Source organism: Delphinapterus leucas, chromosome 9 (genome assembly GCF_059928025.1).
Source record: "Delphinapterus leucas isolate spDelLeu-1000000601 "Yukka" chromosome 9, BTC_Dleu_Yukka2, whole genome shotgun sequence".
NCBI classification, from domain to species: Eukaryota; Metazoa; Chordata; class Mammalia; order Artiodactyla; family Monodontidae; genus Delphinapterus; species Delphinapterus leucas.
This window is the reverse complement of record NC_143137.1, coordinates 59,230,226-59,250,338: the sequence shown is the minus strand read 5'-3', so window position 1 is coordinate 59,250,338 and position 20,113 is coordinate 59,230,226. Positions and strand designations below refer to the sequence as shown.

At 41.8% G+C, this 20,113-nt stretch overlaps 1 protein-coding gene across 5 annotated transcripts in view; it reads left to right on the top strand.

The window, feature by feature from the left end:
• The window catches only part of SLC25A13 (solute carrier family 25 member 13), a 244,604-nt gene that overhangs the window by 131,356 nt on the left and 93,135 nt on the right, over nucleotides 1–20,113 (top strand). For 4 of the 5 annotated variants that reach the window (XR_016394318.1, XM_022586487.2, XM_022586453.2 and 1 more), the window contains 4 exons: nucleotides 2,190–2,277; nucleotides 2,757–2,915; nucleotides 15,789–15,841; nucleotides 17,204–17,284. Coding sequence is in view for 4 of the 5 variants with exons in the window: in XM_022586487.2 (XP_022442195.1) it covers nucleotides 2,190–2,277; nucleotides 2,757–2,915; nucleotides 15,789–15,841; nucleotides 17,204–17,284 (381 nt within the window). In the remaining variant the exon portion in view is untranslated. The remainder of the gene's footprint in view (nucleotides 1–2,189; nucleotides 2,278–2,756; nucleotides 2,916–15,788; nucleotides 15,842–17,203; nucleotides 17,285–20,113) is intronic. The other variant, XM_022586462.3, reaches the window with a different exon arrangement.

Genomic DNA, 20,113 nt, shown 5'->3' with positions numbered 1-20,113 from the left:
TTCGTCTCTGTGCTACTATCTCCTGTAGAAATTTGGGGATTAAGAAAAAGGAGAGAATTTTTTTTTTAAAGATTCCTCCTGTTCTCCAGCTGGCAGTGGTATCCCACAAGTTTTCCTCTACGCACTCTGCAGCTTTTGAGAGTTTCAGATGATGGGTGCTTGTGGATCCTGGCCATGAAAGGGTTAGACGAGATTGATGAGATTTATAGCAGGAAATGATTGGCTGCTGCTTAGAGGTTTAGAGCAATTCACTGGGGGCTTGCCTGGAATATTCTTTACTATGTGAACCCCAGTGGGCCTGACAACATCGACAGTCTCAAGCAGTGGAGGTCATCTACCTGGTAGGCTAGGTGCCAACATTTATCCTCCACAGAGTGCAGGAGGAGGAGTCTGTCTTGTGTCATTTTGTGAGCACGCCACATTTCTAGCTTTAGAAAAGTTAAATGAAAGTCTGGGATTTCATTTATTTTGTCTTTGGATGAGTTAGTGATAGTGGTAGGTTCCTCCCCACCAACCTATTATTTTCAAAGTATTTTCACTCACTGTTTTGATGCCAGCACCTTTCTAAGTACTGCATATTTATATCCGTGTAAATAAAACAGTGCCTTTCTAACGGATGCATCTGTCAAAATGAAGTTACTATGGTTAACAGATATAGATGGAAATCATCCATCTATACGGAGATAGCGTTGGATGCACCCCATGGAATCTGCAGAAGAGATGTTTTACTTTCTTAAAGATGCATATTTCTATGTAAAGCTGTTTTTCAGTTAAATAACTTTGAAGGAGATTCCAAATTATCTCATTGTATTAGAATTGTGCTACATTGACAGCAACTAAAACCCAGTGGGTTGATAGCTGGGATTGGTCATTATTTTCATTGTTCACCGATCTTAATTATCGTGGTTTTGAAAAAACAAGTGTTACTGAATGTATTTATTCATTCAACAGGTATTTATTAAGCACCAGCTATATGCCACCCTCATGTGACAGCTCTGTGTGACATAAAATTGCTATTTTATTTATGTAGACAGAGAATGGAAATACTCTGAAATGTTCTGGCATCCAAAACACTGTAAGAATAATAGGTCAAAGGAACAATCATAATACAACAACTGACTGGCCTGAAGTATGAATTTAGAGAAGATGGACAAAAAAGGGGAGAAAGTATCAAATCACCTGTAGTACAACCACCTAGTTGTAGCCACTGTAAACATTTGGATATCTCTGGGTGATGAGGTAGCCAAAATGTTAGTGTTATTATTATATGCATACACATACCGAAATAACTTTTTAAAAAATAGCATAGTCACACACAGTCTTTAACATTGGTTTTAAAAGATTATCATGAAACATTTTAAAAGGTAAAGAAAATCATACCATGAATACCTGTCTACTCACCATATTCTTTTTAGCCTGTTTTTGCTTTATAATACCTTATGAACACTTTTCCTGAGCATCAAATATCTTTTACAATATTGCTTTTTAATGACATACAATTTTGTTTTAAAGCTATAGCATTATTTTTAACCAGTCCTGCATTATTGAACATTTAGGTATTCTCAGAGTTTTTGCTCTTAAAACAGTACTGCTTTTTAATATTCTTGTAGCTTGATCCTTGTTTATATATATGATTATTTTCTAGCCTAACTTTTTATAAGTAGAATTGCAGGGTCAAAGTTCAGGTACATTTTAAGGGTTTTGGTGCGTATTGCCAAGTTTCCCTTCAGTTTATGCTTGATTAAATGGCAGATTTGAGAAGCTCTGTTTTTTTATCATCTCTTACCAGGTTGGATATTGCCATTAAACAAACAAACAAAAAACCCCCCAACCTACCAATTTGACAATTTGATTGATGAAGAATGACGTCTCATTAATGTTTTTAAATTTGTATCTCTTTGATCACTAATGAGAATTGAACATTTGAAAATGGGTTCATATTCATAACATTTTGGGGGCACATAACAGCTTTCATTATATTCAAACTTGATTTTAAAAATTAATAGCAATAATTACTTTTTATTAATAAGAACTTACAAAATCTAATCATACCTTCCTCTTTGACATTTTAGTTGTATCATGAGTTTAGAACCCAGTTGTAACTTTAAAAAAATAGTATGTGCTCATTTTTGTTCTGTCTTCCTTTCTGTCTCCCGTTTTCTCACTCTGCAATTCCTGTGCGTGCAAAGAAGAAGGCCACAGTCGATTCATCTCGACCAATTCTCCTACAAATTGCAGAGTCGGCCTACAGGTTTGGTCTGGGTTCTGTTGCTGGAGGTGAGTCATGGATGAGTGCAAATTTTTCATTTTTGTTATTCCTCTTTTTCCTCTGATTTTCCACCTTGAAATACTGAAGGACAAAGCCTCCTCTGGTCTTTCCCTGAGCTAGTTACCAGTCTGTATCTGTGTGATAGGATAATAGCAAAGGGAACTTTTTCCTCATACCTACGTCTGATCAGGGACTTAGAAGTGACTTTTTTCTCTTATTTATCTGCAGACAGGCTTTCTAGAGACAGGTTAATAATGAGGTTAGGCTATAGTGATGTGCTTTTTAAAATTTGAACTGTCTGTGATATCCTTTTATCGGGAGAGACTTGAATGAAAATCCACAGTTATTTATTAAGGGTGTAGAGAGCTTTAAAACTTATATATACAAAATTTGTTTTTTTCTTCCACATCTTCTCTTTGATGTTAACCAACTCCCCCTTTCCTCTGACCTTAATTTCTTCTGAAATATTGTTATTCCTTGATTTTAGCTGTTGGAGCCACTGCTGTGTACCCTATCGATCTGGTAAAAACTCGAATGCAGAACCAGCGATCCACTGGCTCTTTTGTGGGAGAACTTATGTATAAAAACAGCTTGGACTGTTTTAAGAAAGTGCTACGCTATGAAGGCTTCTTTGGACTGTATAGAGGTTAGTGCCATGTGCTAAATTCATGAAAGGGGAAATAGTAGTCAGAGGTTTGGTTTTTCCATCTGAATGCCTGAAATGTATTAGAGAGACTGTGTTAAAATGGAAATACAGCAGATTCTCAATTATCCATGCTAATGGGCGTAGGCTGGAGGCATCTAGGGCATGGCTAATCAAAACAGCCCATAATCTGAAAGCCATTTATATTGCTCTGCCATATGTTTTATTTCTTAAAAGTAATTATTTTCATAACCATCTCTAGTGAGTTTTTAAAAGGCTTGTATTGTTTGTGTTCTTGAACTAACTCTACTCACCACCTAACAGGGAAAGGCAGCTGGGGGACAGGACAGAGCCTCCTTGGGACTAATGATTCTCCTTGAATATTCCACAAAAATGTCTATCAGGCCAGTACCCAGGGGTTCAGTGCAGCGCTCGTTCCTTGACTGTCTCTTTCTGAGTTAAGGTTGCCCCTTTCCCTTCCTCTGACTCTGAACCCAATGGAGTTGATTCACATACCACTCTAGCCAGGCAGTCCTTCTCTATCCAGCTGCTTCTGTAATCATCTAAGGCTCATTAATCAACAAGAACAGTAGCAAGAAGTATGTCATCACAAATGGAAAGGATCCCACAGACCCTGACTGCCTGACCACCGGCACTGGCCTAAAGGACATGACTTAAGTTCCCAGCCACTCCCTCTGTGATTGCCTTCTACAGAGAGAAGAGAAGTAACTGTATTTGCATCAGCTAAAATCCAGTATCGTGAGGCAGTTCCAGCTAAGCCACTTTGCCATTTGGCGACTGCAAAGCTGACGGGGTCTTCCCTCCCTTCCCCTACCAGGAGATAGTATTTAGTACTCTGCAGAGACAGACCTTGAAGCCGTGTAAGCAGCCGTGTAAGCAGCCGTGTAAGCCTGTGCCTCTAGGCCTCTTCTGCCATCTGCTGATTCTAGTCTTCCTCTTAAGCACCCAAGTTAAAAATAAAACAACAACAAAGACCCCTCTTGAAATCTCTCACCTTAGAAATGAGGAGGTTTCAAACCCCAGAGAAGTTCCATTTTGCAGGTTCTTTTGTGTAGGGAGATAACCTCCATCAAAGGCCTTTTGATCTTTCCTCTGCCCTCTTTCCCTCACCCCCTGCGTCTTCTCACAATTGGGAAGGTCTTTGACCCCAGGTGATTGATGATGACCCTTACAGGGTCACTGCCTTTCATTTGAAATACTTTTCCCTCCTGGTGACAACAAACCTCGCAAATGAAATGTCTCCCGGAGTAGTACAAGGTTAATGTCACAGTTCCTGCTTTGCAGTGATTCAGGCAAAGGCTACTACTACCTGTTCATGTGGGTTGTTTTCTGTGGGCAGAGCTTTGAGCCTCAAACCGGACAAATGTCCCAGCCTTGGCATTGCTTCACACACTACTTTTATGGGCTTCCCTTGGTGTTGGATTAAACGTCAAGGGTGCCTTTAGAATTGTGAGAAATAATTTTTGTCCTGCTGAATGCCTTTAACGTGCTTGTTTTGACCTGGTTTGTTTGAATTTTGAGTCCCTTCTCTTTCCTCTTTGACCACACCTGGTGGGTCTTGATTCTTGGTTGCATCTGGAATTCCTTCCTCAACCTATCCTTTTGACCCCATGGACAAAACAGCTTAAAGCGTACCTGAGTAGTGAGCTACTGTGGGCCGTCCCGTAAACCTCATGCTGTTTCAGTTATATCAGTGAGACTGGCAGAACTGGTTTTAACTCCTCAGGGATGGGGAGTAAGCCGGCCTGTCAGGCAGACATGGAGGCTCCCTTTGAACACCAAAGAGGCAGCCCCTCATCCTTTTCCTGGTTTAGAAAGAGCCATTTATCTAACCTGTTTTGGGTGCCTGATCCCTAAGGGGTTCTCTTGTCAGAGAATGATAAGTAGAGTGTGAATATAAGGTGATTAGTGCTAGGAGTCACCTGTGTTCATTTCTCCCTGACTTCTTATCTCTTCTAGTAGACAATTTTAGAGCAAAAGATGTGCTATAAAGCTTTGTTTAGTTTCTGTTTCGTAATTTGGATCTTGAGAGCAAAGAGGTGATTGGCAGTTTAGGCTTTTGAAAAAATGATATATGGTCTTGCTTCATAAATGAATTATTCCTATTCTTGATTGGTTGGGGACTAATTCCCTTTAGTGCCTTGCACATAGTCATTGATTAATAATTGTGTGTAACTGTATATTTGTAAATGCTTATCATTGGACAAGAGAGGGATCAGATGAAAACGGGAAACTATCATTACCAGCCAAAAATTATAATAGAAACAAAAAAGACCCCAACTATTTCTGAGAATCAGTATTCTTACCTTCGTGTAGAAGGTCAGGATATAAAACACCCAACATGTGATTCTTTGACGATAAATTTCTTATTAAATGTAATTTTGTTTAAAATTTTAATATTCCAGGGGAAAACAGTTAAATTTTAATTCTGAGAATTTAGAATTGCTGCTGTTCACACTCCACCTAGCAATACTTGAGAAGGTGACAGGGTACATCTCTAATTTATAAACATGTTTCAAAATATTGAGCCTATTTTTTCCTATTATGGAATTTTGCTTAACATGTAATTTTTCTGCATCAAGACATATATAATTGCTAATATTTCCCGAAGAGTATAATTTGGGAATGTTGCATAAGTAAGTTCTCTCCCCTATTGTAAAGCTATCTTTATGTATATTTGGAGGAAAAGTTGGCAGTTGGCCCTGAAAGAAGGTGCTTGCAGCATGCATCCTTATTACAAGGTTAATGTAGCATCGCTCTCCCTCTCTTTTTTTTTTCTTTCTTACAACAAGAATACGGAACTCTAAAGGAAGCGGTTTTGTATTTAGAAATAGTTCCCTGTGGAGCTCCGAGAGCGAAGGCTCTTTTTGAAGAACTCACTCGGCGCGAGTTGTTTTCCTCTGTCCTTTCTCTGGCAGTTGCCAGCATCTGTGCGCAGTCCTGGAAGTTATCCCATCATAAGCAGGGACCACACTTGAATCACGGCCCCGTCATCAAAAGGTGACAACAGCTATGGGGATTTTCAGCACTGTCTTCAGTTGATGCTGAGTCCTAGGAATTTTAGTGTTGTGAGTTGGTGAGGTCTTCTCTCCATGTTTCTGTGCAGCTCCCTGCTTCTTTGTCTCTCAGAGCCTCTTATCTTTGGGGGGTAAGTTTGGTTGTTAGAAGTGATCCCCTTAGAAATCCTATGAGACTGACTCTGCAACCCTTCTCTATAATGCAGACTACTTTCTTTACAAGAAAATTATTGATTTTCCTAGGTTTTTCTGTAATTTTTGAAATTCAGACCCTTTAGGCTAAGTCTATCTGTATCACAGGAAATAACACCCAAGAAAATCCAGATCTCCCTGAAGTCACTTGTAAAAGTCTTCCTCTATTTCCTCCCCAGTCTCCAGATTGAGTTAATGCACTCAGGTGTTTAAAATCCTTAATGAATTACCTGACAGCTCATTTGGTTTGAATGAACTACATGACCAAACGAGTCAGTTATTGGCTAGCTGTAGACTTGGCATATCAAAGAGAAACAATTGATTGGGTAATCATCCATAATTAAATGCTCTTAACGTTCCAGGAATAACTAATTTCTGCCTCTAAATTTTTGCTACACTCTCCTCTCTCAGATGCTTCAGGTAATGAGATGAGTACCCTTAGAAATTGGAAAATGTTATGGGGAGGGAGGACCACGGGGAGAAAGATGGATTCAGGAGAAATACTTCCTAAAGGAAGGTTTTAGTTTTTATTTCTGTTCATGGGGAAAAAAAAGAAAATCTGCCAGAAAGGGAAATTAGATCACTTTGTGAATTAAACTTAATTTGGAGTACTACTTAGTCTTTGAGGCAGTTGGCAAAAAAAAAAAAAAAAATTTTTTTTTTTTAATCAGCCCATTGACCAGGCTTGCAGAGTTTTAAATGTGTCTATTTCGGGTTGTCTGCGTGATGCAAAAGCAGTCGTCTCCCATCCTGGAATGTTCTCAAGGTGACATCTAGAGGATATTGTGGCGATATCTCAGGAAGTTTTGTCAGATAGCTAGTTTAAGCTATGTCTCTTGGGTGGTTAATGGTTCTGTAGAAGGCAGTATCCAAATTATGTGGATCCACAGTGAGATTCCTTCTTGCTTAATTCTTGTAGATAAAAATAAGTTTAAAAATTCTATCACCAAAATAAAGCACTTGGAGGTTGTACAAGTCTATTTTGCATAACTAAGGAAGCCATGCATCTTGGCACAAACCACAGTGAATCTGTACACTGCACTGAGTCATGGTGTCCATTCATGTCCACCAAAGCTTCTAATGAGTGCAGAATGGTTTGGTTTAGGTCTTATTTTCCTGGCCAATTTCTGCACATTTTCATTTAGGGTGTTAAGTTGTGAGTAGATCAAAAAGCAGGTATTTGGTTATAGGAAATCAAGTGAAAATGAGCAAAAGACTTGGACAGTTCCTGAGCTGGGTAATCAAATCTCCAGAAATCTACCGTGAGCACAAAGCATTAAAAGGGGAGACTAAGGTGACACAGACTTGGAACTAAAGTGGGTGGGAGTATCGTCTGAGGCTTGAGAGGGCTGGATGAGAACAATGATGAGCTTAGAAAATTGGGAAAGATGGAACTAGACATAACCTGGAGAAGAGAAGATTAATTAGTGAACGAATTAGTTCTAGGCCTCAAGAATGATAATTTATTACCAGCTATGGCCAATGCTGAGACTGAGACAGGGGAAATAGATTAAAGCTCAGCAGCAAGGAAATTTAGATAGAAGATAACCAAGACCCTGGAAGTTGCCATATACTAGAGTGAAAACCTGAAGGAGGAGAGGGTGTGATTCTTCTTCCCAATGACCTTCACTTCTAGAAATCCTCCAAATAGAGGAGTCACAGGAACCAAGGTTTTTCTAGACCATAACAGTATCATTCCGTCATGCTTTAACAATCGGTCTCCCAAAGGCATCTCCTGAGCCATAGCTAAAATAATAGATGGTTCTTGACATTTTGAGCAAAAATATTTAACCCAGATAAACAAGCATTTAAATCTTAATATCTGCCATGCCCCCAGCTCCACTGTACACTCAGCTTGGAGTGATATCCTGAGAGCTGGTGGAAATCTGGATAGTAACAAGGGCCATGAAAGGGGATAGTGTAGTTGGGAGAGGAGGGGCGTGCCTCATGTTTGGGGGCTGTGTGAGCCAAAAGCAGACAGACACAGGGGACGGGAGGGGCGGGGAGGGGGGGTGGGGGGAGAAGAAAGCTTGAACAAGTGAAGAGAGAAGGCCATGGAAATAGGAGCAGGAAGAAAAGCTGTGAGGCAGGGCACACAGGGTGCTGATAGCTCCAGAATAAAGGTTAATCTGATGTTGAAAGCAAGGAGGTCTCTCTGGGAAGATGGGGACAAGTGTAGGGGCCTCCGTGGTGAGGTCAGGAGGCTAAGAATTTAACATTGGAGGGGTCGCCTCTGGGTTGAAACTAGATAACATAGAAAAGTGCTAGATGTGGTTTCAGCTACAGCAATAGGAGTATTTTCTGCATTAATATCCCCTACCAAGCTCTACTGCCTGTCTCTGCCCTGGACGCCTTGGACGCTGTCTTACGTGCTTTAAGCTACCTTTCTCAGGGCTGGGCTGGCCACTCTTGAACTTGTTTTCTGTCTGACCTGAGACAGAAATGCTGCTTGAATGATGGGTTTCTCCCTTGCTGTGGCCCGACATCATCTGTGCCCCTCCGTGTCTTGTCCATTGTGGTCTGTTGGGACAGCTGCCGCATGGCGGTTACAGTTGTTCGTGGACCCTCAGCCCGGCTTCTGACCCGCTGCTTTCTCTGAGCCTCGTTCCCCAGTTGAGCCCTGACTCCCACTTGTCCACCAGGTTATAGTCTGCAGCTCAGCTCTGCAGGTCAGTGCCTTCTCCTGTGAGAGCCTCATATTCTCTGGAGAGAGAGACGTGGAGGCAGATGTGCGTGCCCACCACATAGCCGCCCTCCTCTTACTGTGTGAAAGGGCCCAGCCCTGCAGCCTGCTAGCCCAGCGTGAGCCGGCACCCAGAGAAAAGTTTCAGAACATTCTGGGCTGGAAAGAAATGCCTTTGCTGGCGCCATAAATCCACGAGAGTGCACAGGGAAAAGCTGAGCACTCCAGGGCCAAAGAGCCCTGCTTTGGGAGGCATCACGGACCCGAATTCAACTCAGTGCCACAGCACGGTCACCAAATAGTGAGGGACTTGGGAGAAGCTGCTTAGCCTCTCTAGAGCCCAGTTTCCATGGAAGAAGGGGAGGATAGTGATGCTGATGAAGGTGAAGAACAGCAAAAAGACACCTCTGTAGTACTTACTATGTGCTTGGCACTCTTCTGAGGGTTTCGTGTATATTAACTTGTTTCATCTTCGAAACTACCCCATGCACATGGTACTGTGTTTATCCCTATTTTACAGATGTGGAAACTAAGGTACAGAGAGGTTGGGTAACTTAACCACAATTACACAGCTACTGAATAACAGTCAAAATTCAAACCCAGCAGCCTGGCTCCAGACTCCATGCTCTTAAATCGCCCGGCTCTTCTACTCCTCAGGAGAAATTACATGGTAAAAAGTTGCTTATCATCAGAGGTTGAGAACTGGTTTAGTTCTTAACTGAAACATTTTATTTTAGCTTGAAAACATAGTTGAAGGTGTGGTGTTATGTCTGTACTGCTTCCTTATCTTTGCCTAAAGTAAGTGGTGCTGCTAGACACTGTCAGACCGCGTGTGCCCTCGCTGCTTGGCGACAGCTCTTCTAAGGATGGGCATAATGCCATGGCAAACAGCATTGTACTCGTAACCTACTTCCCTAGTTCCTATACTGCCATAGTCACCTAATTCCGGGCTGTGAGCATTATTCAGGATGAATTGCCTGTTGTAAGCAAGAGGATAATCAAGAGTATGCCTTGAACAAATAGGTAGAAAGAAACTTTCATCACCTTTTTTGAATACATAATATAGGTTGTGAACAGTGTCTGGCTCCTTGTATACATTTACTGATATCATTATCATAATAAACCGATGAGTCGTAATTGGCATCCTTGATTTACTAATGAGGAACTTAGAGTTCAAAGAAGAATGTCCCCAAGATCACTCAGCACAAAAGAGGTGCAGACCTAGGATTCCCGCCCAGGTCTGTCTACCTCCGTGGCCCGTGCTCCAAGCCATTCATTTTGCTGCCGAGCCACTGGAAACAAATAGCTTTAATTAGGCCAGCATTATTAATGAGTTTCTTTCGTCGTCCCTTCTAACTCTGAGATTCTAGAATTATATTTCTAAAAACTTAGTAGCCCTCTGATCAGCACACTGCTCTCGGGAACTTCCTTTTGGGGGTTCTGTGTGAAGCCTACAGTGGAGGTTCGTGGTATGGGCTTAGTTCCCACACCTCCAGCTCAGTTCTTTCTCATTGGGTTGCATGAAGGTTGGGAGTCAGAGGGGATAGTGTGATTTATATCTCAACCCCATGAAATCTCAAGACAAAATACTGTATTAATATTGTACCCTGTAAATCTTTTCTCGCATTAGCAGCCTTCTGGTGAAGTTTGCCAAGGAAGCATTGCCATATGTGCTGATGGAGCTGAACTAAAATGAGAAGATTAGAAAACTAACCACACTAATAAATTTCATTTGAGGCAGTTGGAAAACAGACTGCTGTTTTGACAAGTTAGAAACAACGCACACATCCATTCTCTGTTTCTAATGGTTAAAATGAATTTCCAGAATCCAACAGAAACATCTTGTATTAGAAGCCTAATTTTTCTGCTGAGTTACCCAGACGTCAAACATACATGTGCTTTAAACTCCAGTGTGATGGCGTTGAAGTGCCTTCACCAGACTGGCTGTTTTAAAGCATTACCGAGCCACACTACCCTTCCTCCCTCTGAGGTCAAGGAACCGGGAGGTTTATTGAAATTCCCACCTCTCTGACTTTCCTTGTCCTGCATGTCAGGGCCCCTCCCCTCCCAACGGGCATTTGCCCACAACTAATGGTGTCAAGGCCCACATCTCTCCTGGCTCTCAGATTGTCATCCACAGCTACCCTTTGTTCCCTAGTTTGCCAGGGTTGTCACCACAAGAATGGTACTTGGCCAGTACCTCACTGAGTGCCAGCATCTGGCCCAGGTCTTAGGAATGGATTTGTACTTTGGTTTTGTTCTTACTGGGTTGAAGTTACTCATTTAATACAGTGGAACTCAGGGCCTTAGATTAAATTACTTTAACCTCCTAATTACTCTTCGTGCCTTGGGTCTCCGCCCTTACCATCTGTCCTTCACCTGCCTCCAGAACTTTTTACTTTTTGAACTTGACTCTTTAAAAGCCACCCCATGTGTCTACAGAATTTTTTCCAACCCCCTTAGTGTAGCCTGAGGAGAAGCAGTGCAGTATACCGGCCAGGAGCACCCCCTTAGAGCCAGACCACCTAGGGTTGAACCCCACTGCCCCACCTAACAGCTGAGCAACCTTGGGCGGGCTCCGAGAAGTCTGCCTCAGTTCCTCATCTGTTGATGGGATAAAAATAACATGTGCTGAGTTATTGTTATTGACTACTTGTGGTGTAGATTAAATGTGTTGATTCACATAAAGCACATAGAGAAGTGCCTGGCATGTACTGGCTGTAGTCCTTATCGCTGCTACCATTGTTTATTACAATGTCAGTGCTCTCACCACAGCCTCCAGTGACCTCGCCCTCACCCTGACTGTGCCACGGTCTTGAGAAATTTTGGTGCCTTTTCACGCTCTGTCCCCTCTGCCTGGATCGCCTTGCCCTCTGTTCTACTCATGTCTCTCTTCTCCAGTGAACCTCTGCTTATCCTTAAAGAATCAAGTTAAGTATCTCCTCTTCTTTGATGCTTTCCTCCCTCCTGCAGGCAGAATAACTGGTTCTCTCCACTGTGTTCCCATAGTACTTTGGTGCCCCGGGGCTGTGATACTCAGCACTCTGTTTTTAGGTGATGTGTCTCCTTTCTGGCACACAGAGACACCTAGGGCTCCCTTTTCTTCTAAACTGACACCGGCTCCAGGGGATGCCACAGACCTTACTATGTTCATCCCAGTTTCTTCCAGTACCAGGCACAGAAAGCATTTGGTAAATGTTTGCTGAGCAAATAAATATTTGCTGCCCTATATATAGTCTTAAAAGCAGGGTTTTCTCTATTGTTTTGTTTTGCTCTCTGCTGTTCACAGTGCATTACTAAATTTATAGTGAGAAATACAAAACTTGATAGCTTAAAAGGCTGGCTGAAGTGATTGCATCTAACGCTCTAGTCACTTGGCTCTGTGGGCTGTTTTTTATTAGTCATTTAAAAACACCATCACAGGGTAGTTAAAGAGACAAGAGATTATCATTTAAATCACAGTGCTATCAACCCATCCATGGCTTGGTCTACAATTTAATGATGAGAGTAATACATCTAGCAAGTAAATATTTAACTAAACATTTTGGTACTTGACCTGAATGCAGAGAGTAGAATGGAAATTGTAAATGTTAAGATGTAGTTTAACCAGCTTATCCCTGAATTTTACTGGTAGAAATTAATGTTGTACTTTCATAAAGTAGTAATAAAGCCTTTCTCCTCTTAGATGTTATCTCATGGTATAAGCAAAGGATTAATAAGTGAGCATAGTTTAGGAGGAGAGAATTCTTACTTTGAATAAGAACGTTTGCTTTGCCCAGATGGGTCCATATTCACATTTTCTGTGCTGTTTCGGTTCATTTAGATTAAAAAGAGTATAGCCCCCGGGCTTCCCTGGTGGCGCAGCGGTTGAGAGTCTGCCTGCCGATGCAGGGGACACGAGTTTGTGTCCCCGTCCGGGGAGATCCCACATGCCACGGAGCGGCTTGGCCTGTGAGCCATGGCCGCTGAGCCTGCGCGTCCGGAGCCTGTGCTCCGCAACGGGAGAGGCCACAGCAGGGAGAGGTCTGCGTACCACAATAAAAAAAAAAAAAAAGAAAAAGAGTATAGCCCGTACTCAAGCTAGCAGAAGCATATGGGAACTTTTGGTAAGAGTTCACATGAGAGAGAAGGAAATCTGAGATCTCATAGGGATCCCAGGGCAGGAGTTTCACTGGAATCTGGCCTCTGTGGGACCGGAAGATGGTCAAGGCCGTCCCTCCCACCTGTGCACCTTTCATGGGCTGTGTGTTTTCTCTCTCTCTGGTGTCTCCATTCTATTTGCTACACATTTTCTCCTGCCAGTCTTCTTCCTTTTCGTATCATAGTTGCTACTTCCTTGTGGCATTATCACACACATGTCTTCAACTGGCCACTTTCCCCACTCCATCTGGCACCTTCTCAGTTTGTGCCTTTGTGCTGACTGACTCATCACCTTTGAGAACTCTGTCACGCTCCTGGGAGAAGGGTCCTGACTGGGTAGCTCTACTCTTGGTGCCAGGTCGCAGGGCCCAGGTTGCTGAACTCATTGGCTGTACATCTTTTAGGTGTCTTGCCCTTGGGGATGAAATAGGCTCAAAATACGGCCGCCTAGAGAAGACGTTGCAAACCCAACTGTTCATAGGATCCAAGCAGCTTAGTTATATCAGTGAACAAATGAGGCTGGTTGTGAAAGGCAAATACACATTTGCCTGTCAGGCAGAGGACAGAGTTGGGTGTTGTCTAAAGGCATAGACTCTTGAGGAAGATGGCTTAAATTTGAATCCCAGTCTCACTATTTATCATCTGGGTAACCGAGAACAAATTACTTAATCTCTGTATGCCTCAGTTTCCACTCTAAAGGGTGGTTTTAAGGATTAAATGAGTTAGTAAAGTGCTTTAAATGGTGCCTGACACATAATAAAAAATATGTTGGCTGTTTTTAGAGGAAATTTTGATTAGAATCAGCATCCCTATCATTTAGTTTTACAATGAAATGAGCTTTCTCCAATTCTGCCTAAAACATGAAGCTGTCTTGGTCTATTTAGTTTCTCCCTTTTTGTAAAGCCATAAGGCCAGAGATATTTCTCTATTGTGAGGATATCAACAGAGCAAGAAATGATGAACGATAATTGGCACTTGTCCTTATTGCCATGCTGGCATTAGGGCGTGGCGGGGACCTTGCTGAATTGATGCTTGGGTCTTGTATAGAGGGCAGAGCCTCGCCCAACTGGAGATAGATTGCTGTGATGTCAGAAGGAGGCCCAGAGCTGTCAGATCCATTAATCAATCAGTTGATCAATCTAGTCATCCATTCAGCCATCTATCTATCTATTTATATAATCTCAAATTATGTTTAAAACCTATACTACTCAGCAAAACACATCTGCAAGCTGGATGCACACATCCCTCGAGCTAGTGACTTTTGGCTGTAGGCTGTTTCTTTAAGAAGATGATGTGGGGCTTCCCTGGTGGTGCAGTGGTTGAGAGTCCGCCGATGCAGGGGACACGGGTTCGTGCCCCCGTCCGGGAAGATCCCACATGCCACGGAGCGGCTGGGCCCGTGAACCATGGCCGCTGAGCCTGCGCGTCCGGAGCCTGTGCTCCGCAACGGGAGAGGCCACAACAGTGAGAGGCCCGTGTACCGCAAAAAAAAAAAGAAGATGATGTGGGCAGAGCTAGTCTCTCCAAAGAGGCTGAGGGTGGACCTTTTTTTTTTTTTTTTTTTGGGTGGACCTTTTAATATAGCGAATTAGGAAAGTGTACTTACTGGTGACGGATAACACCATGAAGACCCTCCCAAGGACAGCAGCATGACACAGCAACAGTATATTCTGATCCTTGGGGTTCGCTTACTGAGTGTTTCCAAGGAAAGGCATCTGTCTTTGATTTGATTTTCTTAGAAAGAACAGATGAAAAAGGTAACTTTTTTTTTTTAGTTCAAATATGTAGGTCCACTACTGTCATAACTGCCTTTCCTAGAAGTGGCCCTTTCCTGTCAAAGACCACACCTCCTCCTGTGCCCTGATTCTTAATTTCCATTCCACCAATCGTGTCCAAAACTGAGCTCGGCCGTCTTCATCTGTACCAGGTGTTAGTGCTAAAAACTGAGCTCTAGCAGTCAGAGCCAGTTACACCCCCCCACACACACACACCCCCCACATGCACACACACACACACACACACACACACACACACCCATCACTATACCCTGTTTTCTGTGCCACATCCAGAGTGGTCTTTTAAAAATATGAAGTAGCACATCACTGTCCTCCTAATGGAAACCCTTCTTACCCAACTTGGAGTATATTGGGCTTCGGGGTCCTGGTCCGCAGCGTGGCATCAGGCCCCACCTGTGCCTCTCCCTGTGCCTGCCTCCTGCGAGGTGATGTACTGAAACTCTCCCTCATTTTTGAGCACACCAGGCTTGTTCCCACTCTGCTGTTTTTGCCCTGTCTGTTGCCCTTCCTGAAATGCAATGCATGTTTCCCCAACTTTTTCAGCAAGGCCTCTCCCTTCCTTCTATCTGAGACCAGTCAGAGGGAGCCTCGTTTGTCTTGAGCTTGTCACAGAGTCATAGTTGCTAAATGTATGAATGGCTGAACCGTGGTCAGTGTGTTGGGGGGGGAGGAGCTGAGAAAGGCGTTAGAGAAAAAGAGTATTTTCACTAAAGTCCACTGATTTAAGAGGTGGGAGGGAAAAAAGCAAATCTGTGGAATAATGAGATTTCCTGTATCACTAATACTGTTGATTTACCCAATGTGCAAACGATCCAGAACGTGAGGGGGAATTTACTCAGGCCTGATGTAGCTCTTAGACATTAGTACCTAAACATTCCATTTCAAGTATTCTCGTTCAAGGTAAGAACAGAAAGCGGCAACAAAGATTGCCCCAGTTTTGACATTGTGATCCCCCTCTTTAGAGCTGTTGATGTGTTTAGTTAATGTTAATTTATTTAATATGCTTCTACTTCTTGTTGTTTTTCAGGTCTGTTGCCACAGTTATTGGGAGTTGCCCCAGAGAAGGCCATAAAACTTACAGTAAGTCTTTTGATTTGATGCTTCAGATGAAGGGAGTTTGCACACACTCAGGAATCTAGCAGAGATTCTTATGTGAAACAGCAGGTCTGTGTTTCCTCAGAGGCGCTAACTGATTTGAACATAGAGATGCTCACCACACATAGCTTTTTATTATTCGCCATTTAACAGTGAACATCTGAAAATGTGATAATATACTTGAGCAAGGTTTTGGGTGGTTGCCACCACCATCATCATCGTCATCATCACTATAGTAGTGGCAGCAACAGCAGCTAAATTTCTTTCAGTACCTACCATATTAGGTGCTTTCCATGTATTATCTGATACTGTTTTAATCTCAAGCAAGGTGTGACCCACAGTTTACAAGTCAGGAAAGTGAGGCCCACGGGGATTAAGTATTCACGTGTGTTTGCACAGGTCATTAGTAGGAAGACTAGAATTCACAACCAGATTTTTCTGACTCCAAAACATATTGTTCAAGTACCCATGCTATTTACAGAATTTGTGTTCGGGGTGTATTCCGTACACATTTGCCGAAGTGACATGTTTAGGGGTCTGAGTTCTAGTTTAAGTTGATCCTCCATCAATTGGTTCTTCAGTGCCTGACTCCTGTCTGACAGGTGGTAAGTATTCAGTATGTATTTGTGCAATGGATAAATAATTGCATTTTCATCACCAAGGTCATAAAGTCCCAGAAAGTTAAACTTTACTTTTGGATTGGACTGTGTAGCATTGGTGCTGAAATTCTTCTTCTACCATCTTATTATGTGACCTTGGGACAGCTAATCTTTTGATTGATCCTTAAAATTGCTTGTAGTACATACCATTTTGAGAATGTTATACTTAATTAATTAACTAATGCTTTTGATATTCTCTGAGAATCCTTGAGAAGTTTTTTAAATACTGAATTTCTACTAAGCTAAAAGATCCGCTCAGCCAAATTTGTCTCGATGATGCTGTTTTAGATTAAATCTTGTTGGAAGACTTGAAAGTGATTTTTTAATCAAATCCTATAAAACAGTTTTTAAGTTATAAAATGTATGTTTTAATTTTGTCTCTGTTGTTAATATGTCTCTCTTTTTATGCTATTGTAATGGCAGGACATATTTGAATTAAGCTTGTAAGCCACCTCTCTTAATTGTTTTCTCTGTGAATCATCAGGAATACGTATTTATATATTTTACCTTTCAATAACTATGTATATGCTATTAAGAGCAAACTCTTAAGATACTTCATTTATTCAGTTTATGATTACTCCAATACAGTGACAGAGAAAAGTAACATTTATTTACAGTTGTATATTTGTATGTGTTTAATGGCTTTCTCTATATTTTTCATCAGCTTCTATAAATATTTTTCTTCCAGGTGAATGATTTTGTGAGGGATAAATTTACGCGCAAAGATGGCTCAGTCCCACTCGCAGCAGAAATTCTTGCTGGAGGCTGTGTAAGTACCTTTTGCGGATATCTACATTGAAAAGACTTGTTTGACATACATATCACGACCGTGCTACACAAGTGTGGACTAAGGCTTCTGTTCACCACAGGTCCTGTTCAAGGGCAGAGTCTACTAGGGCACCTCGGCTTCTCCTAGACAGGCGGACCACTCCTGAGGTGGAAGGGTAAACGTCTCTGGTCTTACTGCCTGTTAAGTCATGCCTGTTAAATTCGCCATTGCTAGCAGTTGGTTCTGCAGGAGAAGCCATTTGTGGCAGAAGTGTTTGACCTTTGAACAGATCTTTGCTAACCTATTCTAGAGTTTATTTTTCATACATTCTTTCCTCATGGCACCCTCTGCTGGGTCAGGCACTGAAATTTGTAGTTTGAAGTCAGCAACCATAGCTCTCTGCTTTGCTTTACTTCACAAATGCCAGCAACTCTTCAAGTTTCCCAGTGCTTCCAGGAGAAGGATGTGGGAGGTGACTGGCTGAGTGCGCTCCGCATTGTCAAAAATGCTTAGAACGAGTATTTCTTTATATGGATGAACAATCTGCATCTTGTTCTTGAGCTCAGCAAAACATCATGTCTTGTTTTATTTCATGTACAGGTTTGTTCACGTGAATGTAAATACCTTACGTAAGTTAGACTCTTAAACAAAGACTGGTGCTATTTAAAGATAAGGTTGGTTAAATAAATGGTCTTTGATCACTAGGGCAATAACTATTGGTATATTTTCCATCTACACCTGTGTTTCTTGTAGAAAAGATGAGGTCACTTTTTTTTTTTTTTAATTCACTTGTTCTGTGCAGGAAATGGTGTTCATAAAATGATCTTTTCTTGAGAAGTCCTTGAGTTTAGAAGTTGGGAAAACACCCGAGAATATTAAACCTTTGTCTGGAGAGGGCTTATTGTCCTAACATTGAATGGGGTTCCCTGAACGTAGCAGGAGCTACAGAGTCCTAGCTCCTGGTAATTCTTAAGAGATGGACGGAATTTGGCTACAGCCTGACTTTCTGTTTGATCACTGACCTGTCAGAGACAGCCAGGTAAGATCCCCTTGTCCTGTAACTTTAGGAGCATTCAGGATGGAAAAAGGGAGCCTTTAATGTCCTAAATAAAAAGGGCACACAATAATAATCCAGAAGAATATTAGGAGTTGCAGAAATGGCTCTTGCCGGTAAGTACTCGTCCTTTAAAACAACTGTAGTTTCCAGTTGAATAACTAGATTTTCTAATTTTCAATAGGCATAACCATGGGCTATACCTAAGTCCATCCTTGAAGCTATTACAAGGGTCCCGAGAGAGTAGGGCATTTCAGTAGCTCAGGTGGGTTTGTTTTTTTTTTAGAAGTCAGGTTTTAAACTTTCTGAAAAGACATGATTACATATCTCTGTAAGAATTTAAAATGGAAAACTAACTATGTGATACTACTCAAGATTTTGGCAACAATCTTGAGGTTATTTTCTTTTTAATGAAAGCATTTTGCCTGCACACAGCCCTGGGTGCCAAGGAGATTGGTCATGGCACGTATCGTCTGCTGTAGGTGGTCTTGTTTTCTCGTATGTGGTCGCCCATTCCAAACACAAAGCACCGATTGGCATCAGACGCGGTGCCTAGTTATTGCAAAGTGGTGCAGCCCTTTTCAAACCTGATCTAAACACAGGCTTTAGAATTGGAGCCACTGGGGCTTTACAGCTACTTAAAATATCTGTGAAATGAGGTTTGCCATCCTTCATCTCAAAGGTGGGGAGTCAGTGGTCCTCAGTGTTTCAAGTCTCCTGTTTTTGACTCCCCCCTACTCCTCCCTCCCCCCGAGTCATTGCTTTGAGAAGTAAGTTTATTTTTCAGGTAAACAATTCTGTTGGTGGCAAACAATCCAGGTCCTTTAGATCTCTGAGTAGTGGGATGGCTGGTGCCATTTCAGCATGTGTTTTTAAAGCAGTAGCAGCATCTTTCTCTGCAGGCTCTGGCAGAGTTGTTGTCCCTGTCGTTCAGAGCCAGTCACACATCTCCTTAGAGAGTCCTTGTGAGTACCTCTGCCTCACTGTCCAGTTAGGACTACAGAGGGTTTAAAAGGTACTGTTGCATGGGCAGTTCCCCTTAGTTCACCCAAGCATTGCCAGGCATTGCCTTTTAAGTCCCCGGGGAGCTCACCTTACTTTATTATCACCGAGAATTAGGAATATGGCTAACTTTTGCACTTATAACCTCAACTGCTGATTTCTTTGAAGATGGGTTTTTTGTTTATTTTATAATCTGTTTTCTACAAAAACAGGGAAAAGATGCAAGGAGGTCCTTGTCTGCTAACCTTAATCGTCTCCTAGCTAAACTAAGGCCTGTTTTATTATTTTTTTTCTTTAGAAAAACAACAAGAATGATAGTAAATTTGAAGGAAAATGTTGGAGGAAAAAGAATAAAATTGATCTCATTCATTAATTTTTGATATAATGAAATCTGTGACTGAAGAGCTTAAAAAACTCTTGTTAAATACTCTTGTTTCATTGGTGTATGTAAAAGGATGAATCTAGCATTAAACTTACTTTTTGCACTAGTTTAGAGCACTATTAAAAATTTGACCAGTTTTCTGAGCATTTTTGTAGATTGACACTTAACAATGGTGATATATTCAGCACAGCTCAAGGCTACACTAGGTGCCAAGACTGGGGTTTATAAACTCTCATTCTGAAAGGTGTCTTGTGGTTTGTGTTTTCTACATAAGTTGGTTTTCTACTTTCTGAATTAGACTAGGAGTTTTAGGAGTTTTGACAACTTGTTTGACAACAGTTTTGACAAGTTGTAGGAGTTTAGGTCTTTGACAAAGACCTGGAGCCTCAGG